This window comes from Myotis nattereri (assembly GCF_964212035.1).
Source record: "Myotis nattereri genome assembly, chromosome: 16".
NCBI lineage: Eukaryota > Metazoa > Chordata > Mammalia > Chiroptera > Vespertilionidae > Myotis > Myotis nattereri.
The window spans coordinates 55,979,584-56,002,394 of record NC_138091.1 but is presented as its reverse complement, the minus strand read 5'-3'; the positions used below and the strand labels follow the sequence as shown (position 1 = coordinate 56,002,394).

The 22,811-nt window shown below is 69.2% G+C and overlaps 1 protein-coding gene across 1 annotated transcript in view; it reads right to left on the bottom strand.

The window, feature by feature from the left end:
* Positions 1–1,617: 1,617 nt before the first annotated feature.
* The window catches only part of BAHCC1 (BAH domain and coiled-coil containing 1), a gene marked incomplete at its 5' end in the record, with an annotated part of 44,659 nt that continues 23,465 nt past the window's right edge, over positions 1,618–22,811 (bottom strand). The window contains 25 exons of the mRNA XM_081110377.1: positions 1,618–2,591; positions 2,725–2,961; positions 3,460–4,634; positions 4,725–4,901; positions 5,035–5,154; positions 5,489–5,597; positions 5,699–5,774; positions 5,863–5,977; positions 6,130–6,274; positions 6,349–6,456; positions 6,853–7,151; positions 7,240–7,415; positions 8,341–8,618; positions 9,195–9,312; positions 11,183–11,311; positions 11,591–11,727; positions 11,811–12,010; positions 14,796–15,620; positions 16,497–16,827; positions 16,936–17,150; positions 17,362–17,520; positions 17,687–17,895; positions 18,100–18,202; positions 18,339–20,090; positions 22,004–22,126. Of these exons, the coding sequence (XP_080966503.1) occupies positions 2,385–2,591; positions 2,725–2,961; positions 3,460–4,634; positions 4,725–4,901; positions 5,035–5,154; positions 5,489–5,597; positions 5,699–5,774; positions 5,863–5,977; positions 6,130–6,274; positions 6,349–6,456; positions 6,853–7,151; positions 7,240–7,415; positions 8,341–8,618; positions 9,195–9,312; positions 11,183–11,311; positions 11,591–11,727; positions 11,811–12,010; positions 14,796–15,620; positions 16,497–16,827; positions 16,936–17,150; positions 17,362–17,520; positions 17,687–17,895; positions 18,100–18,202; positions 18,339–20,090; positions 22,004–22,126 (7,523 nt within the window). The 3' untranslated portion in view covers positions 1,618–2,384. The remainder of the gene's footprint in view (positions 2,592–2,724; positions 2,962–3,459; positions 4,635–4,724; positions 4,902–5,034; positions 5,155–5,488; positions 5,598–5,698; positions 5,775–5,862; positions 5,978–6,129; positions 6,275–6,348; positions 6,457–6,852; positions 7,152–7,239; positions 7,416–8,340; positions 8,619–9,194; positions 9,313–11,182; positions 11,312–11,590; positions 11,728–11,810; positions 12,011–14,795; positions 15,621–16,496; positions 16,828–16,935; positions 17,151–17,361; positions 17,521–17,686; positions 17,896–18,099; positions 18,203–18,338; positions 20,091–22,003; positions 22,127–22,811) is intronic.

Genomic DNA, 22,811 nt, shown 5'->3' with positions numbered 1-22,811 from the left:
CCGCTGCCACGTCGGCCCCGCACTCCCTGGCTGCCTGGTGTTCCTCGCCGGCCCTCCGCCTGCCCTGCACCATTTCCTCCAGGACAGCCAGGCGCCACCTCCTCTGGGAGCCCGCCTGGACCCCCTGGGGCAGTTGTACGTGGGCCCCTTGGATGTCCCTGTTAGTCTGCCCACAGCAGGGAGCCCGTGCCAGAGCCTCCAGGTCTCAGGGCGCCGCGGGGTCGGAGGCTGTGGCGGCTGTGCTGGCTGAATGGGGACGACCCCAGACCTGGCAGCAGGAGCAGTTCCCCGCTGCCCCCGAGGGGTGTCACCGTCCTGTGTCACCATCCTGTCCCGACTCTCCCTTCAGAGCCCCCTCTGCCTGCTCCTGAGCCACAGCGCACGAGGGGCTCCCTTCCCGTGCCTGTGCCCCGGGGACTGGCCTCCCCCCCCCACCCCCCCACCCCCGACTCCAGGGCGCCCGCCACCCACATGACAGTCCAGGCCGCACACCTGTCTCACTCAGGTGAGACCGACCAGGCGAGGGACCTCGTCCTGGCGGTCTCGAAGGCCAAGGCCGCCGCAAGCCGTTCTGGTCACACGTCCCGAGTGGCTTCGTGCCGGCCAGCGGCTCACCCGGGGCCGGCCTGGCCCGGCGGGACACACAGGGACACTGAGGCACAATTAGGGTTCCGGACCATTCCGGAACAATAGTTCATATATTTATTCTTAAGCAAGTTATCGATAAAAAATTTAATACTAAAATGCATTTACATAGAGTCTGCTGCTCATAAAACCTCTGTTTTTGTTTGTTTTTAGTGTTTACATTGAAAAACCCACCCCTTAGTTTACACATGTACAACAGCCGGGCTTCTGCCAGGCGGGCGTCACACGCACGCAGACGGGGGCGGGGGCAGGGGGGTGCGAGGGGCGGGCGTCCGCAGGGGGGTCAGCAAGGACAGGGTGCCTGGCCCCGCGCTGCGGGCTCGGGTTCTGGGCTGCTGTCTCCCCACCCAGGCGGCCACCAGGAATGAAATATTGCACTCGTGGGAGGCGAGGGGGAGCGGGGACCCCCTCCTGGTCCCTGTGCTTCCCATGGAGCCGCCAGGAGGGGGAGGAGGGTTTCCTGGTCAGAAAGACAGAGGGGCCGGGGCTGGGGTGCAGGCACCCGCCGATACCCGTTTCCCGGGAACCTAGGCCGTGTCTGTGGGTCACACGAGAGCGCCTCCTGAGGAGCCAGGGCGAACTTGGGGGGCTTCCCTGGAGCTCTTGGTGAGGACACGTGGCCCTCAGAGCACCTCAGGGGTAAGGCCCTGGGTAAGGCCCTGGGCCAGGTATGCCCGGCCCTGTCGGCCTCAGGAGCAGGGACAAAGTGTCCAGTCCACGGGGCGCTGGCCTGTTGCTGAGGCCTGGGGTGCCTCCCGCCCCCCTGTGCGGCCTGGAGCAAGTGCCCAGCCTCCCCCGCCCCCCCCCCCCGCGCCCCCGCATCGGCCCTGCCCAGCGGCTCCAGGAAAGGCCCGGAACCCCCTCAAGGGCTGCGGGCTGGTCTCCCTCCTCTGGGCAGAGGCCAGGCCAGCGGGAATCAGAAATGACTTGGAATATTCAGGAACTGAAATCAAAACATCACTGCCTCATACCAACACTTTAAAACATTTGTTCATTTTTGTTTCGTTGAAACAGAGGTAAGATACACGTGTTTGCGGCCACACTGGGGGGAGGGGGGCTCGGCTGTACTGCTCCAGCAACCCCCTCCTGAGGGGCCTACCCCAACACGTTCTGCCCAGGAGATGGATTCACATGAAATAAACTCACGTGTGACCTCCATCTGACCAGCCCCCCCCCCCCCCCCCAGAGCTCGGCCCGGCCCCCAGCCGCCTCTGTGGTCACAGACGCCCAGTGGGCCTCAGCCAGGCTGAGGAAACAGTGCATTTTCAAAGAAAACCCCAGCACGAAACCCGCACACACGCACGCGCACACACACATCCTCGTCACGCACGTGGGGAAGAGACCCTCTCCCACGTGCTTTTTTCATAAAACTTCCCGCAGAAACACACTATTTACAGAGAAATAAATAGACAGACACCTGATTCTGCTCTCCCTGGTGGGACAGTCGGAGGTACTCGGGAAGATATGGCTTGGATTCTACTCTCTCGTGAGCCGGGGAGGGGGCGGGGGAAGCAGAGGCCGGGCAGTCCGGCGGGCACGGTCCCGGCAGGCGCGGCGCCCGCGGGGCGGGTGGGACTGGGCGCCGAGCCCCCATCTCTCCTGGGAAATAGAGCCTGGACCCTGCCTCGCTGGTTTGCATATTTGTTCACTTGCCCGCCTCCCGCTCGGCAGGGGCGGCCGGCGTCGTCTGTCCGAGTCCCCCCAGCTCCAAACGCGGGCACCCCCGGGTGGCTGCAGGCTCAGCACAGGATGGGCACACCGTCGGCCGTCACCAGGCGCCCGGTGGCGGGGTCGTAGGTGCCCGCCAGGTAGTAGAGGTCCCGCCGGTCCTGGCACTTGCGGCTCCGCGTCATCTGCTCGTACTGCTCGCGCCCCACGACCTGGCACTTGTGGGAGATGGTCTGCACGTCGTTCTCGTCCTCGTGGCACGACTGGTACAGCGCGTTCTGGGGGGGCACTGTGTCAGGGCGGCCTGGCCCCCCACCGGCAGGGCCCCCACCTGGCAGGATCCCCCCCACCCGGCAGGGCCCCCACAGCGCACCCCCCATGCAGGGCCCCCCAGGCCCAGCCCCCGCCCACCTTGCCGTCGCTGTGCCGTTTGCCCAGCGTGGTCTCCTCCGGGTGGTAGAACCACTTGACCTTCACCACCATGTTGCTGCCCCACGACTCCCACAGGCTCTCGATGCGGCCGATGTAGGGCAGGTTGGGGCGGCCGGCCGACAGGAACACGGCGCAGTCCCCCACCCGCAGCGTCTCCTTGCCCCGCACGATCGCCTTGTAGAACAGCTTCCGGGCCTTGCCCTTCATGCCGCGGCGCTGCGGGCCGAGACAGACAGACATTCAGAGGAGAGTTGGGGGACAGGGCTGTCTTGTGTGCAGGTGTGTGGGTGTGGGCACCTTCCCGGACAAGACAGGCACCCAGCAGCCAGAGCCCAGACCCTGGCGGGTCCACGGGGGGTCGTGGTTAGGACGTCAGGGCCGTGCGCTCAGGGGACCCTGGTCTGAGCGCCGGGAGGCCGGACCGTGAGACACACAAGGTCGGGGCGGGGCGAGGCGTCCGCCTGCAGCTCGGGAGGAAGCGCGGGCGCAGGTGCTTTCCCAGCCCCACGGCGACCCCCACGGCAGAATCTCGGGGGCCTGCGTCCACGGTTATGTTGGCAAAGGCGAGGGCCGGGCGGGTGGCCACGGCAGGCCTGGCCCCGGGGATCATGGGGGGTGTTTGGTTCTTCCCTCGAGTTTCCCAGTTTTTAGTTGAAATTGAACAACGAGAAAGGAGAGGGCGAGGGGGTGCGACGCGCCCAGGGGCCCAGCTACCTGCGTGGGGCTCCCCGACCACTTCCAGAGCTGCCGGGCGGGCAGGAAGGCGGAGATCTTTGGCCGGTTTTCCACGGACGGCAGCCGCTGCCTCCGCGATCCCTCTTTGGCTTTGGAGAAGCTCAGGGGCTCCTTGCGCTTGAGCTTGGATTTGCCGCTGCTGGGCCCCGCGCCCCCGCCCGCCACGGCGGCCCTGGACAGGAAGCAGCGCTGGGCGTGGGTGTGGGGGCCGCCCCCCTTGGAGCGCAGGGCCTCAGGCTGGGCCAGGAGGGCGGGCACGGGGTGGGTGAGGCAGGTCTGCAGCAGCAGGGCCGGGTCCTCGTCGTCCGAGCTGAAGGAGGAGCCCTCGTCGTCGGAGGAGCAGAGGCTGGAGGTGGACAGGGAGCCGGAGGAGGAGGAGGTGGACGAGCCGGAGGAGGACGAGGACACGGACAGGCGGGCCAGGAAGCGGGAGGGCACGCTGGGCGCCAGCCCGGGCCCGTCCTCGTCCTCGTCCGAGTAGGAGCTGTGGCAGTCGCTGTCGCAGGGCAGCGGGTACTCGGCCTGGCCCGCGAACTTGCGCAGCGCCAGCCCCATGGGCAGCGGGTGCACAGGCGCCCGGCCCTTCCTGTCCTTGCCCGCGAGGGCTGGGTGCGCGTAGCTGGCGCTGGGCAGGGGCCGCCCCAGCTTGGGGCCCAGGTCCTTGTTGCCCATGAGCAACGCTTTGCAGTTCTTGTTCTTGGGGGAGGTCACGCCCTCGTGGTCCAGCTTGACCAGGAACTCGCCGCCCGCCCTCCGTCGCCCGCCCTTCTCGGCCTCCACCCGCTCGGCCCTCTTGGCCCGCAGCAGCCTGTGGGCGCCCCCGGGCAGGCCCGGCCCAGCCCCGCCGACGAAGGGCGCGTAGGAGCTGGCCAGGCTGCTGAAGGAGTCAGCGCGGAAGCCGTTGCCGAACACGGGCGCGGCCACGCTGTGCACCGGGAACAGCGCCTCACGCGCCCGCAGCCGCTTGGCGCTGCCGCTGATCTGGAAGAGGTTCTGCAGCAGCCCCGGGCCCTTGCCCCCCGTTGCGGCCGCCGCCTTCCGCTTGGTCTGCGCCACCGCTGACCAGCTCAGCAGCGGGCTGGCCCGGCGGCCCAGGAAGTGGTCCGAGGCCCCGGTGGGGGGCTTGCCACCCGAGGTGAGGAGCTCCGTTTTGCCTGCGGGTGGCAGGGAGAGTCAGGGGTACCGTCGGGTCCCCACACTCCCACGAGTTTCCCCACCCGGGTTCTGGGCAGCCCCCCAAATACCAGCTCTGTCTTTGCTGACGGATTTCTTCCCAGGGGCCTTCGAGGCTTCGGGGCCTTCGTGCACCTTGGGGGACAGGCTGGGGGCGGCGGGCTCACTGGGCGGGGGGGCCTCACAGGACGCTTTCTTGGTCCGGCGACAGCCGCTGGACACCAGCAGGGCCGGCGAGGGCTCCGTGCCTGCAGAGTGGACGCGTGGCCTCAGCACCGGGCCGGGCTGCCGGGGTGACCGTCCCACTCCCACCCCCCCACCCCCCACCTATGGAGCCTGTCCAGCCCTGGGACTGCCCGCGGCAGGGCCCACCCGGCTCACACTGGATCTTGAAGTCCGGAGGCAGCAGCCTGATGTTGGAGACGGCGATGTGGCCTGTGTCCCCGTCGTCAAATTCCACCACCACGGAGTCCAGGTCCTCCTCCTCGGCACTGGAGTTGCCTGGGGGCGGGAGGAGCGGGGGATGGGCTCCCGGGCACCTGACCATCGACACTGGGACCATTCTGCTCCCTGAACGCATTCGACCTCGGAGCGGCCAGGACAGCCGGCAGCCCTCAGCCTCCCGCGCACAGCCTGAGTGGCAATATTGCCTCCATCCGTCACCCCCATGTGGGCACCTCTCCACGCACGAGTGCAAATTCACGTCTGGTCCAGGCCTGCTGCGCCTGCCCACCTGCCGTCCACCTATCAGGCCCTAGGGCTCCAGGGGAGTCAGGAATCACCCCAGGGGAGCTGCCCATGTGGCCAGGTCACGACCTCTGGGACCAGGGCTCACCTCGGACCACGTTGCCCGGGTACAAGCAGCGGGACTTCTGGCTCCAGTAGGCGCAGACCCTTGTGCCGGGCGGGAGGAACCGGCTGGACTGCGGCCGGACATCGAGAACCTGGGAGTACAGCCGGGGCCGGCGCGTGAGTGGTGGGTGGCTTCGGGGCACCTGGGAGGTGCGGGGAGCAGCAGGCCCCCTCCCGGCGGGTGTCCCCTCACCGCCTCCTGCAGCAGCTGCTCCAGCGAGTAGATCCTCTGCCGGTTGCCTCTCTCGCCCTCGATGACGATGCTGTAGCTGAGGGAGACGGGGGCGTTAGGCAGGCCTGCGGGTCACGGCCACCGTCAGGGCCACGGGGTCCCTCCTGCCCACACCCCGGCCTCACATGTCGGGCGGCTGCAGGCTCCGCACGCTGCCCGCGTACAGCAGGCTGTCCTCCTTGGGGATGAGCACGGGCAGGCCGTCCTGCAGGTCCTCCTTGTGGATCGTGCAGGAGCGCGCTGGGGGCAGGGTCAGGGGTCAGAGCCGCCCCGCCCCCGCCCGCGCTGCTCCAGAGGCCAGACCCCCGCCCGCCGCTTACCCAGAGGCCCAGACACCCCCCCCCCCCCCGCCGCTCACCCAGAGGCCCAGACACCCCCCCCCCGCCGCTCACCCAGGGCTGCACTCTGCTCGGCACTCAGGGGCGCGCTGGCCTCCTCCTCGTCCTCCTCCTCCGAGAAGCTGCTGCTGTCATCGAACTCGAAGTCCTCGTCCACGGAGAAGCTATGCAGCAGCCGGCTCACCGCATGGCCCTTGCCCTGCGAGCCGAGAAGTCAGCTCCTGGGGAGGGTGGGGATCCGGGCAACCCTCTGGGCGCCGGGTGGGAACCTACCTGTTTGCCAACGGCCTTGCTGGTCCTCCTGCCCGCCTTCCTGCCCTTTCCCAGGACGGCCTTGGCATTGCGGGGCGACAGGGCCAGGGGCAGGGCTCCGTTCCTGCGCTGCTGGCGGGGGAAGGAACTGTGGTGACTATGGTCCCAGCCTCCTGCCCGCAGCTGCCCAGGGGGTGACCTGGACTGACGCAGGCACAGGGTCCCACGAACAGGGACAGAGGGAGGGCCCGGAGGTCTTTCCCATCTGTCACTGACCCACTGGCCCAGGACCCTGGGGTGCCTGCTGACCGGGGGGTGGGGGGGTGCCTCCTGACTGTGGGGGTTCCCGCTGGCTGTATGGGTGCCCACTAGCTGTGGTGTCCGCTGACTGTGGGGGTGCCCGCTGGCTACTGGGGTGCCCCCTGGCTGTGGGGGTGCCCGCTGGCTATTGGGGTGCCCCCTGGCTGTGGGGGTGCCCACTGGCTGTGGGGTGCCCCCTGGCTGTGGGGGTGCCCGCGTGCTCACCCGCAGCCCCGGCTGGAGCATGGTGCTCTTGCGTGTGGCCCTCTTGAGGCGCTCGCTGGCCAGCTGGCCGCCCTCCGGGCAGGGGAAGGCCCGGGCAGGGCCGAAGAGGGCTTCCCTGCTGGGCGTGGCCCTGGGCTCGGCCCGCAGGCCGCCTTTGGCCTTGCCCCTGGCTTTCTTCTTGCTGGGGGCTCCTGGGGGCCTGCGGCCCGGCGCCCGCTCCAGCGTGGTGCCCACCTTGGCCTTCACCGTCCGCCTCTTGATCTTGACCTCGCTCTCGGGGCTGGACAGGCGGCAGGCCCCTGTGGGAGGGAGTGAGGGCTGTTGCCGGGGTCCCAGCTGCGGGGCCCCCCCACCAGGCCTGCCCACCCGCCCCGGCCGCCCGGTTACCCAGCAAGCCCTGCCGCTCCTTCTTCTGCTTGGCCTTCTGGTCGGCCTCCATTCTGACCACCGAGGAGGGCGAGGGCCCCAGCACGGCCCCCGCGGCCCCCGCGTGCAGGCCCGGCCCCGGCTCCTTGGGGGGCACTTCTGTCCCCAGGCCCTCGCAGCTCTCGATGTCGGAGCCACTGCCTGGGGGGGAGGGTCCGGGTGAGGGCATCTGAGCAGCACCGTTGGGGTGGGGGTGGGGCCCTGATCACGTGTGTATGTGTGTGCATGTGCGCGCGTGCAGCCCCGTCACCGTCCTCCCTGGGGTTGCTCTGGGAGGGTGTCAGGTGAGGTGTCTGGACAGGGATGGGGAGAGGCGATGCCTCTCTCACCTTCCTTTCCCTGCCTCAGTTTCCCTTTTTTTTTTAAAACTGAAATTGCATGATGACAGCCAACACTTGTTTTTTTTAGAGAGAGAGTAGAAAGGAGGCGGGGAGACAGAGAGAAACACTGATGTGAAAGAGACACACCAACTGGCTGCCTTCTGCACCTGCCCTGACCAGGGCCGGCGATGGAGCTGCAACTGAGGGCCGTGCCCTTGATTGGAATCGAACCCAGACCTCTTCAGTCTGCAGGTCGACGCTCTATCCACTGAGCAAACCGGCCCGGGCTGTTTCCCTTTCTCATGCTTCAGCAGTGGGGCGCATGCCTTGCGGGTGGGGGATCCCCTGCCCAGGGCAGCCCTTTCCCCCTTGCTCCTCCTGCCCTGGCCGGCTTCCTGCTTCCTCTCTCTGTTCTCTCTGGGCGGGGTCTGGGGCGGGGCTGCGGAGGAAGTGTCTGTTTTCTCAGCTCCTGGTCTGGCGGTCAGATAACCCCAGGTCAGCCTGTCCGGCTGCCGGGAGGGGCTGGAGCTGCAGAGGGCTATTTTTAGCTCCTTTCCAGGATGCATCCGGGCACTCTTCCTCCTCGTGGCCCTCCTTGGGGGTGAAGGGGGAGGTGGGCACTGGGGGCTGCTGGCTCTGCGCCGGGGTGGGGGTGGGGTCCTGTCCCAGCCACTGCCCACCCTCTTCTGAGTGACCGAGTGGCTGAGGCCAGAGGTCCCTGGGTGGCTATCGCATCGGTGACTTGCCTGCCTCGTGCACCGTGGCCCCTGCAGGCGCGGCCGGGAACCTGGGTGTCTCCCTGTCGCCCTCGTGGCCGCCTGGCGGGGGGTGTCTGGCTGCCGTGGACGCCTTGGTGCTCTTGGCTCGGGACAGCTTCTTCCGGACACACGCCCCGGGGAAGGGGCCGAGGCCAGCCGGCAGCCCCTTGCTCTTCACTGTGGGCTTCAGCTGGGCGACCTTGCGGGCCACGGTGGCCGCCAGCTCTCCCTGCCCGCGGCTCTTCTCGCACCGGACCTTTTCCTGGGAGCGGCAGGCGGCAGCCCACTTAGCGCCCCACCCCAGCCACGTCCCAGCTGGGCCTCCCCGACGTTCCTGGCTCAGAAGGGGCCGTGTGGGCATCTGCCCAGGGCCCAGCGCCTGTCCCCTCTCCCACTCCACTGCCAGCTCGGGCTGGCAGGAGGGCAGCCAGGCTCAGGAGTCGGGGTGCCCTGGGGGGAAGGATGTGCACAGTGGCACCTACTCAGACGCACCTCTCACCTGGATTGGGAGGGGCAGAGAGCACCCCCCCACCGTGCATGCCCGACACTGTGGCCCTGTGGGCTCTCCCTCCCAGAAACTGCACCCACACTGCCCCGGGCTTCCTCTCCTGTGTGTGTGTGTGTGTGTGTATGTGTGTGGGTGTGTATGTGTGTGTGTGTATGTGTCTGTGAGATGGACAGAGTCACCTGCACGCCCAGGGGCCATGTCTGCCGGGAGGGACCTGACTGGCCGCGTTGGTGGCTCAGCTCAGCACTGGGGCCCCAGCTGGGGGTTGGCTGCCCGTCCACTGACTTCCCACCCCCTCTCCCAGCCCCAGGTGTGCTGCCGGGGACTCACCCCGGAGCTGGGCTGCAGGCCCAGGTAGACGCCCTTCTCCAGGCGGCTCTGCTTCTTCGTGGGCTCTTCATCGCCCCGAAGCTCAGCGCACAGCAGGCTCAGGCTGGACCGCACCGCCCTGGGGGCGTGGGGAGCAGGTGGGCACAGGCCGGAGGCAGGCATACCTGGCCATCTGGCCTCGCCCCCTCACAGACCCGTGGTGGCATCCGGGGCGCCATGGTGGGTCCTGGGGAAGGTCCCACTTCCTTCTCGGCCAAGGCTCCTCAGGGCACACGGAGCTGCCAGGGGCGTGGGGGGCGGGGGCTGTGCTGAGCCCCGGCACCTGCCTCCCCAGCAGTCCCCTCCGCCCCTGGCCAGGGCTCCAGGGCCGTGTAGGCTGGGCCGCTGTGTGGGTGGGCCGTGCCTTAGTCTTTCCACCTGGACAATGGAGCTGGTGATAACGGCCTTTCCGCAAGGCTGAGGCCCATGAGCTGCTGGGACCAGAGGCGCCGGGCGAGGCTCCCAAGAACGGCCCCCCCCCACATCTGCTGCCATGAGCCTGGTGGGCAGTGGTGGGCGATCGTGACCACACTCCGCCTTCCAGCCCCCAGGGTCCCCGCTGGGCTCTGCCCGAGAGCTTTGTCCTCTGCCCTCGGTCCTGGGCCTTGAGGGAGGGGCCCTGCGCCTCACCGATCCAAGCCTCAGTTTCCCCGAACCCCACAGGCGAGAGGCTGGGAGCTTGGCTGCCTGTCTTTTGCCGGATGGGGCTGGGGGGTGGGTCATGCGCCTGTCCCCTCCCCCATCCATAGCGGGTAATTGTAATGAGTCATAGATGGGGCCTGAGGGGCCTGGCGGGGGCCTGGCCTTGTGTGGCCAGACCTTTCGGCCCAGAGGGCAGGCCAGAGGGAAGCTGGCCGGCAGCCACCTTGGCCCTGGGACCCCAGCCCCCCACTTCCTGCCTGGGCCCAGCTGCGGCAGCCATCCGGGCAGGGCCCCATCATGGGGTGGAGAGTGGGCAGGAGGGCAGGCCCTGGACTCGGTTCCTTCCCTGTCCTGAGGCCCCTGTCCTCTGGCTGGGCCTGGCTTCTGGGTCAGGGGAGAAGGTGCCTGCAGTGCAAGTCCAGATGGGCTGCCAGGGCTGGGGGCTTGGTGCCAGGCGGGCTCGAGGGCAGCGTGGGCAGCCTTGCCAGGACGCCCACCCCAACAGGACCCCTGGCCAGCAGCCCCCACGGCACTGGCTGATTCTCAAAGGGAGTCGTGCCCCCCCCACCCCTCCCACAGGGACACCTGGGCAGGGTGGGGCGGGAGCCGGCTGGGGTGGCCCCCAGCCATATGGCGCATCCTCTCCACGGCCCGCGGCGGGCGAGCGCCCACCCTGCCACTTTCCCTGCATTCACTAATGTTTTGTGACATGAAGCCCGGAGATTAATTTTTTGCCTCTGTCTTAATTGAAGGAACCATTTAGTGCCGATTTAACTATTATTACCAAATCATCAGGATTGATGCCGTGCGCGCACGCGTGCGCCAATCGCGTTTGGAGGAGCTGGAGGATTTATGCAAATGGGCCTGCCGGGAGCGGCAATTTGTAGCCGAGAAGGACAATTATGCCGGCCGGGAGTGCGCGTCGGTCGGGTAATGGATAATAACGTCGTGGCGGCCGTGAGCAGCGCCGCAGCGTGACCAACGGCTTCATAAGCCGATAAAGAGGCTTTCACACAAGGCCGCCTCGCGCTGGGGGGCTCGGGCGGGGACGCGGGGCTGCCGTGGGGGTGCCCCAGGCCCAGTGGCTCCTGCCGGGGAGAAGCCCAGGTGGCCGAGGGCTGACAGAAGGCGGAGGGAGGGGCCTCTGCTGGGCTCTGTCCGTTGGACATGCCTGTGCCCTGAGTTCTGGGCGGGAAGTGCTGGGTGCAGGAGCTATAGAGGGGTGCCAACAGCCTGGAGACTCAGCCCAGACTTGGCCGTATGCCCAGCAGCCCAGGTGCCCAGTGCCCCACGCACCCAGGACTCACTTGACTTTCTTGGCGTCGCCCCTGGGGAGCTGGCCCCCAGGACGCAGGGCGGGTAGCAAGCTGGAGTATTTTCGCTTCCTCGGCCGGCCGGGCCCTCGCCTCGCTGGGCTCCGTGAGCTCTCCTCTCTCCTGGCGGCCGCAGGAGGGTGGTCAGTGGCGCACACCATGCTGGTGCCCCGACGGGTCCAGGGAGGTGGCAGGCCCTCCTAAGACGCGGCCTCGGAGCCTGGTCCTCACACGGAGGGCAAGGCCGGGCCAGGGTCCCCACCGCCCCCACCGCCAGGGTCTTACACACCTGGACCCCAGGCCCCAGCTCCTCCCAGTGCAGCCTGCACACCTGGCCGACCGTCCATGAGGCAGTGGCCCTGGACTGCGCCCCCCCGCCCCCCCCCCTCCCCCCGGCCGTACTCGTGGTCGCGCCGGCGCTGCAGGCGGGCCAGCTCCCGCTGCTTCTCCTTGTACCGCCTCTGCAGCTCCGCCAGCTGCACGCGCAGCTCCACCTCCTGCGTGTCCAGCCGGTCGATGGCGGCCTTCAGGGGGCACACCTGGTGGGCAGAGGCACCGGGGCTGTGAGCCGCCAGGACCCCAGGTGGGCAGCCAGGCCGGGTGTTCAGGGCCCCCCACTCACAGGCTTGGTCTTAGGGGTCCAGGTGTCCTTGCGCTGCAGGATCTGCATCCGGGGGGTGAGCGTGGGGACGCCGCAGGGGGCGGGGGCAGGGGGCGGGGCTGAGGGGCGAGGGCTGCCCCGGCCGTCGGCCTCCAGCAGGGACCAGGCGGAGGCCAGTGTGGCCAGGCGCTGCAGGTTGAAGGTCAGCACGGCCTCCTCCTCTGTGGAGTAAAGACGGGGAGTGTGCGTGTGGGCGGCGGGCACACACCACCCCCCGGAGCAGCCTGCTTCTCAGCACCGCCCAGAACCCCAAGGCTGCCGGCTCCCGGAGATGTGAGGACCAAGGATGAGGGGGGGTCAGGCATACCCCATTTAGGAAGGACCGGGGCCTGTGACACTCTGAACACACTGCCCATGCCTTTGCGCCACCCCCAGAATTTTGAAAACCTGGGTGCCACAGCCCTTGGGGGTTGGGGGTGGAGGGGGTGGCCCAGTACAGGGTCAGAGCCCAGCCACCGTCTCTCAGGGGCTGGCAGCCGAGATGGGGGTCCGCACGCACGGGCAGGCCGAGCCAGGAGGAGCCACGGCCGAAGGGGCCCTGAGGGTTACACAGGGGTCCGCAGGCAGCTGTGCCCTCCGAAAGCCAGGGAACAGGACACCCAGCAGCAACGAGCACCCCTAGCACCCCAGACTGTGCTGCAAATGCCTCCGTGGGGGACTGGGCTCCTCGGAGCGTAGGCTGGTTCCAGGGGCAGGGACACAGGAAGTGCCGAGCATGAGGGCTCATGTGGGCCAGCCTCCCCCCCCCCCCCCCCAGATCTGACACTTTGACCATGAAACTGAGCAGGTCAGACACGGTCACGGGTTCAGAACAGGGATCCCGTGTCGCATGGACACGAGTGTGTGACTGAGGTGTGTGGAGGCCACGGGTGACCCACTCGGCTACGGAGCAAACCAGACCTCCAGCCGGGGATGCCAGTCTGGGCCCAGGCGCAGGGAGGGGGCGCCCCCTGCAGCCGGGGCGGGGCTCTGCAAGCCGCATTTTGGCTAGAAGTTCCGCAGGGTCTCCCCTTCTCTTGGGGCCACTGTCTCCCTAGGAAGCCCCTCTGCCCTCCCCTTGCTCAGTCGTCCCTGAGCACCCCCACGCCTCAGGCGAAGCCTGCTGACACCCCGCCGTTCCTTAGGTGAACCTGGGGTCCTTTGGGTTCCAAACAACACCCTGCAAGGCTCTGTAATCTGTGGGGGGGAGGGCAGACAAGGACAGCTGCACCCCAAGCCTGGGGGATCGCCAACCAGGACGTGGGCTCCACAGATAGGAGGAAAGTGAAGGCAGCAGCAGCTGGTGGGGCAGGGGGAGGTCGGGGTTCAGCTGGCAGGCAGGGGCAGGTATGCCGCAAGTCAAAGGGGCATGGAGCTCCCTGGCCTGGAGCCAGTGTGGGCAAGCTAAGGTCCTGCTGGTGGGGATGGGGCAGTGAGGGCGGGGCCCCCTCACCTTCCCAGACCTGATGACTCCTCACCCCACGTCCCAGGCCCCCCCCCCCCGGCCTTTCCCCATTGCTCTGGCCGGCCTCGGGGGTTTTGGGGGGTCCCCTCTGGAGTCTTCATGCCTCCGTCTCCGCTCCTCGCCCCCCCCTCCCCCCCGTTTCTCTAGCTTTCCCTCTGCGAGCCCTGCTGTTCCCACAAGAATGCAGCTCAGCTCCTGAGGAATTCCAGGCAGAGCGGTCGCTGCACTTACGGGGAACAGCGGGCAGCCAGGTGTGCAGACGGCACTGGACTGGGACAGGGGCGGGTGGGGCCTGAGGGGTCCGGGGGGGAGGGGGTGGCCTGAGGGGTCCCGGAAGAGGGAGGGGGAGGGCCTGGGGGTCCAGGAGGAGGGGGTGGGTGGATGCCCAGTGTTGGCAGTTCACTCGGTCCAAACACCCTGGTGGCCACTCGGCCTGCCCTGGGCCAGCAGCCACCCCGCCCCCCAGGATGCGTGTCTGCACGTGGGCGCTCATTCAGGGAGTGGGCACGGGTCCAGCAGGCGTTCACGCACAGACCGCGGGCCAGACGGCGCCCGGCATCCGCTCGCCCGCCCTCAGCCTCACTCGGGGGGTCCAGCAGGCGGCTGCGGCCAGGCCGGGCACCTGCCTCTCCTCTAGCTCCAAGCCCCGCACCAGGCCCTCCTGGGGGCCCTCTGGCATGGGCTCCCTGGTGTACTCCCCTCCACGCGGCAGTGGGTCCCGGGCAGGGGACACGGCGTGACCCAGCGGCCCTTGGGGATACTGCTGTACGGGAACGTTCGCTGTATCACCCCGCAGCGCTGGGGCAGGGTCCTTACACGGCAGGACAGGCCGCAGCCGAGGCCTGGGTGGGCTCTTTCTATGAATATCAACGCGGCACACCCGCGGGGGCTTTCCCTGGCGAGGCACCTGGCAGCTGGGGGCCGTCTGGGATCCCCTCACACTAAGCAGAGACCTGGCCCTCAGGCTCCACACTCCCCTGCAGGGCGGCCCCAGCCCCTGCCTGCACCCGGGGTCCTGGGAGCACAGGAGCACCTCGTCCTGCAGGCAGCTCTGGGCTGGGAGCACAGCTCCCCCCATCCAGGGAGGCCTAGGACCCTCTGCTAGGTCTCGGGCCACCTTCCTGGGCCTGGAGGCCAGGGCACATGGCCTGAGCTCAGCCCGCACAGCCCAGGGAGCGACTGTGGAGCCCACGGTGGGGAAAGGCTGGGGGGGCCTGCGGGAGACACGGCTCTCCCCGCCCCTGGCTGTGGGGCCCCAGTTCAGCCACTTCAGCCCTGCACCCCCTCCCTCCCAGCAACAGGTGCTGCCCAGAGGCCCTTCCTCAGACGCCAGTCCCAGCGCCATGGCCCTGCTCCCGTGGCCCAGTCGGCAGCTAGGCTGGGGGTGACACAGGGTGGGCACCTGCCTCTGGTTTCCAGCGGGCAGGGGGCAGCTGTGGGCCACACTGTGGGGCCTGCTGTCTGGCCCGCTGACTTGAGCCCAGGCCTGAAGTTTGGCTCACCTGGCAGGGCTGGCCCGCTCTGCGGAGGCTGGAGGTCCAGGTCGGCCAGCTCGCCGAGCAGGGCGAGGCCGGGGATCCCTGAGCTGGGGGGCGGGGGCGTGGGGGCCCCGGGGGGCTGAGGGCCCAGCGGGCCGATGCCAGGCAAGTCCCCGAGGTCGATGGTGGCTGCCACCAGGGCGTCCAGGCCCAGCAGCACCCGGGGCCGGTGGCTGTGGCCGGGGGTCGCCCCCCAGTCCTCCTCTTCCTCTCCTTCCTCCAGTTTGTCCTCCTCAAACAGGGCCTCCTCCTCTGGGCCCGCCTCCCCGGGCGCCTGCCATGCGTCCCGCTCGTCCTGGTCCAGGGCTCGGGGGCTCCCCGCCTGTCGCTCCGGAGCCGGGGGGCCAGCCCCCCGTGAGGGCCCTTGCGCCCTCTCCTCGCTCCCCTCCCCTGTGGTCCTCTCCCCTTGGGCCCCTCCCTGAGTAGAATGAGCCCGGCCAGTGGCTTCGGGGCCCCGTCCCTGGGGGAGGGCCACATGTTGCAGTCCCTGCAGCCCCTCCAGCGGGCTGGGGCCCACTGCCTTCCCTGGGGGGCCCCGCTCGGCAGGGTGGGGGACGGCAGCAAGGTCCTGGGGGTCCTCCTTGGCCCCCAAGGGCAGACCAGGCTCCTCCAGGCTCTGGGGGCTTCGGCAGGACGGCTCCCCAGGCACAGGCAACCTCACGGGCTCTGGCGGGGCCCGGGGGGCAGGGCTTTGCATAGTTTTGGGGTCTGAGAGGTCCGATGAGTGCGTGCGGCGGGGCAGGGAGAGGCCCGGGCCGGCTGCAGGGCACGCGTGTCCAGGAGGCAGGTCTGCAAAAGAGGGGTGTCAGGGGGCCGCTGGGGCCAGGGGCTCAGCCCCCACCTGGGAGGGAGGGGTTCCCAGCCAGCCCTCTGCCTGCACAACAGGTGAGACAGAAAGGAGGACACGTTATGTGGGGGACCAGCAGGGGGGAACCGGGTGCGGGAGGGGGGCCCGGGGGGCCATCTCCGCCCAGTGCGGTGTGGCTAACAGAGAAAGGGGGGCAGTTCAGAACAGGATGCTCGCATCAGGGCTTCCCCTGAACCAGAACGCGCGGCGGCCTGTCAGAGGCCTCACGCCCCATTAACTGCAAAAAAAAAAAAAAAAGGGAAAAAAGCCTAAAAAAACCGACAACCTCTGTTGGCTCCGTCTCCTTATTGTAGAACGGGGACGCTTTTATGTTCGCCACACGAGTTTCCAGTGTAAACTCGCAGCCAATTCAGAGAATGAAACAGCCGTGGGGCGCTGGCAGGCGGCAGGCGGGCGGCGAGGCCGCGGCTGGGCCAGAACCCTCCTCGCAGGCCAAGCGCTGGCTGTGGTGGCCGGCCGGCAGGCGAGCATGGGCTCCTGGCCGGTCCGAGGCCGGGACAGGTCCCGTGGCTGCCCTGTCCCCACCGGCCAGCCTTTCTTGTGTCCGGGGCGCTGGGGCTGGCCCACCCCATCTGCCTGGGGCTTTCCGGAGATGATGGGGACCCCCTGCTCCTTCCCTGGGCCCCCCAGGAGGATTGTGGGGAGGAAGAGAGCGAGCAGGGGACAGGCAGCATGGGCCAGGCCCTGCCAGGGGGGCTGGGGAGGGGAGGGCACTCCAGTGGTTGCCACGCCAGGCAGCACCCCTCATCTCTGCCACCCAGGGGGGTGGGGGCCTCAGAGGGGGTGGGAGGTCTCACCTGGCACCGACGTGCTGAGGTTGGCTCCTGCCCGCCGGCCCTCCCCGCTCCTGTCCTCCATGCTGGGCAGCCGGGAGCCGGGCCTGGGGCTGCCGCCAGGGCAGGCGGATAAAGTGCAGGGGGCGCCGGGGTGTGGCAGCGGCGTGGGGCAGCCGGCGGGGGGCTTCAAGGGGGGAGAGTGGCAGCAGGGTGGCAGCTTGGCGGGGCCTGCGGTGGCGGGCGAGGGCACGCCCTTGGCCGCGGGGGTTAAGGCAACTGGCTTGTGGGTGGACTTCGGGGCCTTCTCCGGGGCCGGCTCCTCCAGCTCCAGGGGGTGGTCCTCAGGCTTCCGCTGTGGGCAGGGGAGAGCTCAGCCCGCGAGGCCCCGGCTCAGGGCGTGAGGGCTGGGGGGCCGTAGGGGCTCCCGGGCCAGGCCCAGGACGGTGGCCTCGGGTGGTACCTGGAACTGGGTGGCCCGCGGCGGGGGCTGGGGCAGCTGGGGCTGTTGGTGCTGAGTTGGGTGCTGAGGCGGGTGCTGTAGGGCGTAGAGGTCCTGCTGCCGCAGGAACTGGGACCGCGAATACACGGGGAGCTGGCCATGGTGCTGCATGTGGGAGGCAGGGGCCCGGCCCCCGTACATGGGGGGCCACAGCGAGGCCTGGTCCATGACGTCAGCTGTGGGCAGCGCGGGGACAGCTGTCAGCTGCAGGGGTGGGCGCTGGGCTGCGTCCCCTGCCTCCCGAGTGGCCTTTCCACCCCTCGCCCCCAGCCCACCCACCGCCTCCCGCCTCCACCTCCAGCTCGCCACCCTCGCAGGGGCTGTTCCCTTCCTCACACCTGCTCCCCACACCCCACATGCCAGCAGCCTGGCCCAGGATGCCCTTACCGAGCGCGTGGGGGGCACTGTGGGCTGTGGGCTCCGACGGCAGGAGGACCAGCTGGGCAGGGGTGTCCTGGGGGAGGGGGAAGACCGAGGGCATGGAGCCGGGCACTGAGGCGGGGAAGCCGGGGGGCAGGTTCTGGTGCAGGGCCGGGTGGCCCAGGCCTGGGGAGACAGGGCGCAGCGGTCAGACGGTGCGGGATGGGCAGCCAGGCCGCGGTCTGGCCTAGGCCACACTGCTCTCAGGCCTCCCATGCCAGAACATGGCCTGAGCCCAGGCCAGCCGTGCCCCCCAAACCCCCGTGCCCCCTGGCTGCCTTCGGGCACTGACCGTAGGAATGGCCCCCCATCCACAAGGAGGGGCTGCGGGTACGGGGCAGCCACGGGGGGTGGGCGGGGTGGGGGTGGGCGGCCGGGTCCCCGCCCAGCTGGCTGCTCTGCAGGGAGGAGCCACCGGCCAGCATGAGGTGAGGGGCCAGGTCCCGGGGGCAGCCACTGGACGCGTGCATCCGGCCAAACTCCATGAGGTCCTTGTTGTCCCTGCACAGAGGAGGCGGGTGAGGGCTCAGTGCAGCTGCTGGCCACCGGTCCCACCCCCACCCCATGGCCATCGTCGTCAGAGGGAGTGCGGAGGGGCCTCCATTCCAGAAGTCACCATTGGCGGAGGGGGATTAGCAGAGCTCCCCCTGTGAGCAGGCACCCCCAAGCCCAGGGTGTGGCCTGGCCCGTGGGGGCGGGGCTTACTGCAGCAGCAGCTCCCGGCTGGCCAGCCCCAGGCGGTCCTCGCACAGGCGCCTCTCCTCCTCGGCCTCCGGGTCCAGCGCGTGAGAGCGGGGCCCACCGCCAGCTGCAGGGGCGGAGACGGCAGAAGGGATGAGGGTGGGGGGCCCATCAGGGTGGCAGACGGGGTCCACGCAGCCCTGGGAGGGTTGAGGAGGAAGGTCAGCATGGTGCCCCCACCTCCTCTGCGGGATGGGCCATACCTTTGAAGGTGGGAGCTGCCCGGCCCTGCCGCCCGGGGTTGGCGCCGTAGGCTGCCTCTGGCCGGTTCCCCGTGTCCTTCTGCCGGGCCACGGCCACGGCGATGCCCACGGGGGGCTGCCGCACCTCCCCGTCGCCGTGGGGGGCCTCGTGCTCCCGGCTGCGGGCACAGTCGGGCCTCTCCGCCTCGCTGGGGGCCTGGCCTGGGCCCTTGGAGGCCGGGAACTTCACGTCCTGCTGGGCACAGCTGGCCTTGAGGCCGCCCAGGCCCACGAAGGGCGCCTTCTGGCCGGCGACCAGCGCCTGGTTGCTGTACTTGAGCAGGTTCTTCATGGCCGAGACCTCGTCAGGCGGGGCCGGCAGGTCCTGGGGCCGGAGGGCCGCCTGCTGGAGGCCCCCGAAGGGGTCCAGGTAGCCGCCGCCCTTGCGCTCCTCGCCGATGGCCATGGGGGCGCCTTGGCCTGACTGGACACTCCACGGGGACAGCTGGGGCCCCCCATAGCCCAGAGATGCCAGCTCCAGGGACTTGCGCTTGGCTTCAGCCCCGCTGCCCCCCAGCTCCATCTCAGGGGCCACCAGGTGCTGCTGATGCCGGACACGGGCCACCTTCTGGGCCCCGGGAGGGCCCAGGGCGGCCTCCTTGCCGGCGGTCTTGTCTAAAGTGCAGCAGGCCTGGGCGACCTTCCCACCCATAGGGTCCTGGTGAGCCGGCCGGACGCAGTCCTGGGAGGGGGTGGGCAACTCGAAGTAGCTGCCTTTGTCCAGCGCCCCCGCGGGGAGCCCAGGGAAGGGGGCCTCGGGGCCCGCGCTGCGGAGGTACTCCAGGCCCTTCAGCCGGGGGTTCAGGGTCGCCTCGAAGCCCCCAGGCCGCCGCTCGCCCTTGGCCTCGGCCTTCAGGTGGGCGTAGGAGACCCCGTAGTGCGCGGCGTGCTCGGGCGCCAGCGCCCCGTCCAGGTGCCGGTCTTTGCCCTCCCCCGCCACCGCACAGGCCTCGGCCGCCGGGAAGGCGCGGCTCTTGTCGGCCGGGTGTCCCACGGAAGGCACGAAGGTGGGCCCGCTGGCCTTCAGGTCCCGGGGGACTTGGTCCTGCAGCGGGCAGAGCCCGTCGGGGCCGGCGTGCAGCTGCAGGCAGGGGAAGGAGCCGGCGGCCGTGCCCAGGGGTGGGGGCGGCCCGGCGGGCAGGCCGGAGGGCACCGTGTAGGCCGCGTGGTGCAGCGCCTGCCGCCGCTCCGGGCACTCGCCGAAGGCCTGCCCCGGCTCCACAGGTCCCGCCGCCTCCGTGGGGCAGCGCCCGGAGGCCAGGCCGGGCCGCACCAGCACCCCGCCGGGCCCGCCGCCCGCACAGCTGGCCAGCGCGGCCTTGCCCCCCTCGCCATTGAGCACCTTGGTGTTGAGGAGGCAGGAGGCGAGGGGCTGGGGGCGGCCCTCACAGGGGCCCCTGGGCGCCGTGCCCTCCCTGCAGGGGCCGTCGGCCGGCAGGGGCAACACCAGCCTGTGCCGCTCAGTGCCGCCGTCCTCCTCGGCCCCCCGCCCCTTGCCCTCCAGCGCCTTGCCCGCCTTCTCCTTGCCCAGCTCCTTGCCCAGGAGGAAGCGGTCGAACTCCCTGGCGCCCTTCTGCAGGGCGGTGGCCTCGCCCCGGTCGCGGCTGCAGGACCCGAGGGGGTGGGTGGGGGCGGCCCGGGCCACGGCGGGGAAGTTGTGGTTGGTGGGCAGCAGTGTGGGCTGCGGGGGCAGGTTGCGCAGGTAGAAGTTATCTGCGTGAGAGAGAACCCAGGTCACGGGAAGCCGGGGTGGGGACCCCCCAGCGTGTGCCCCAGGGGCCTCCCCGTGGCCGACTGGCAGGGACCCAGGCTTCAAATGGTAAAACAGACGGGACAGAGCATGCATCACCTTAACGGTGTCTCTGTGGGCAGCTCAGTGGCATTAAGCACATTCGCTTGTTCATCCTCCCAAACCAAAGCTCTGACCCATGAAACCCCCCCCCCAAGGTTCTGACGTGTGTCCACCCCCCAGGAGGCGGGCGCTGAAAATGCCCAGCCCGTCCAGCTCCTTGCCCAGAGGACTCAGGGGTGGTGTAAACTGGTCCAGTCTTCACGAGCCCATCAGAACCCTACGCTGAGGAGGCTGCCTCGCCTGATGGCTAATGGGTGGCTGTGCCCACGACAGGTGGCGCCGTGTGGCCGCTGCCCAGTGCACTGTGCCAGGTGCCAGCCAGGGAGTGTGAGGCCGAGGCAGGCGGGACCGTGTCCTGTGGCCTGTGAGGGCGAAGGCCCTGGAGGAAGGGAGGCCCAGGGGAGGCACTGTTTGGAGACCCGCTCGCCTACCTCCTGAGCACGCCCCGAGGCGCCAGCCCTCTTCTTCACGACTAGGGGTGTCTCAGGCCAGGGGGCTGGGGTGACCATTTTTATTATTTTTTAAAATTTTTACACATTTTTATGGATTTCAGAGAGGAAGGGAGAGGGAGAGAGACAGAAACATCCGTGATGAGAGAGAATTCTTGATCGGCTGCCTCCTGCACGCCCCACACTGGGGATGGAGCCTGCCACCCGGGCCTGTGCCCTGACCGGGAATCGAACCGTGGCCTCCTGGTTCTTGGGTTGACGCTCAACCACTGAGCCACGCTGGCTGGACAGGGTGGTCGTTTTTAAAGGGAAACAGGAAAATGGTCCCAGTTGGCTGTCTCCATCCTGGCCCACCCTTGGCTTCCAGGGCCCCCGCAGGGCTGGCACCATCCATTCTGGTGGGTGGTGGGTGTGCTCGGGGCTCCCCGTGCTGGGCGTCCAGCCTGACCCGCCGCCTGGGCAAAGCCTTCCTGCCCGGCCTCGCTCTCTACGTGGGGCCCGGCCGGCCCTGGGGACACCCAGTGGCTCACGCTGGGGCCGGATCCTGTCCTGGGGGCTTTGGGGGGCTGGGCCCCTCCGTACCCAGCTGGGGTGGCGGACAGGCAGCGTGGGCCTGGAGCCCCGAGAGCGAGCAGACCGGGGGCCACGGACACATGTGGGACGGTCACGCTGTCCTCAGTTGTGTAAATTCCTTGCCAGCTTCCTGCTAATAAATGAGGGCAGCCCAGGCGGGACCTGACTGGCTCCGTTTCCAAAACCAAAGCGTCCCTGCGGGCTGCACCCAGCGCCGGGCGGAGGCCGCGGGGCCCACGCCCAGGGGCCAGGCCAAGCGCCCCGCTGCTTCCGGCGGCCCTGACAAACGCTGTGGCAACAGCACAGCCGGCGGGGGCGGGAGTGCGGGGGCCCAGCTGCCGTCCGTGGGCCTGTCGTCTGGGCAGCCGAGTGTCTGCATGTGTCCATCCCCTGGGCGGGCGGGGAGCGTCCTGGCCCCGCCTGCTGGCAGGCCCTTCTCTGCACCAGCCCCGCCCGCCAGCCCTGGGCTGGGCTGGGGGTGCAGGGCAAGGCTGGGTGCTGAGGGAGCCGGGCGCCACCCTCAGGGCGAGGGGAGGTGAGAGGCTCAGACTGCACAGCTGTGTGCCTGCCAGGCCCGAGCGACCTGCTACTTGGCTGGGTCCTGGGGCCTCGAGTTTAAATCCTCCAGGGGCCTGAGAAGCAGCACCCCCTCCAGACCCAGGGGGCGGGTCCACCAGGCTGGCCAGCCCCCGCTCCCAGGAGGCCTGTGCCCCAGTTCCCACGCAGCCCCTGAGCCCCCGCGCGGCACTTGCCTTTCTGGGCTCCATAGAAACGGTGTTGTCCATAGAGAACGTTGCTGTTTCCATGGTGATCCAAGTGGCTCATGGGTAGGAAGGTGGATGCCAGGCTCCCCGAAAATCTGGGGTACCCTGGAGCTAGAGAAGCAAGGGGACGGCTGCAGAGGCCCCTCCAGGCCTCGGCCCACGCCTGCCCTGACCCCAGGGAGGGGAGAAGCGGTGGGCAGCCCTGAGGGACACCCCGTGGAGCCCCGAGAGCAGCCGCCCGAGGGCAATCAACCATCAATACATCACATTAACTTCGACTCCACCGCGACCCCCTCCGTGCGGCTCCGATGGAATTGCTCACGGGCGGGGAGGGAGGGAGGATGGCATGGGGCCCCTTCTCTCAGCACAGAGCCGGGGTGGTGCGGCCAAAGGGCTCTGGGAGGAGGGACACGGCCTGCACCGAGGCCCTCCCGGCCCGGGCCACGCTCCCAGCCAGAGGAGCCTGGCCAGCACGCCTGGCCTATAACTTCCACCCCGCCCGGTGCCTGGGCGGCTCTGCCCCGGCCCTCACCTGGGGCTGGCACAGGGGGCTGCGCCAGGCACCCACCTTGCTGGAGGCGGGAGCACTGGGCTCGCACCTGCCAGGCCGCCTCGGCACTGACGTCTGCAAAGGGCGCTGGTCCCCAGCAGGGGTGGCATCACCCCCGGGCGTTACTTCCCAGCCCCGAGACGCTCCCTGGCACCTTCGAGTCCAGCCAGCAGGCCCGTCTCTGTCCCTCTGAGAGTCTGCCCGCCCGCTCTGCCCAGCACGGGAAGGCCAGCCGCACCCTGGGAC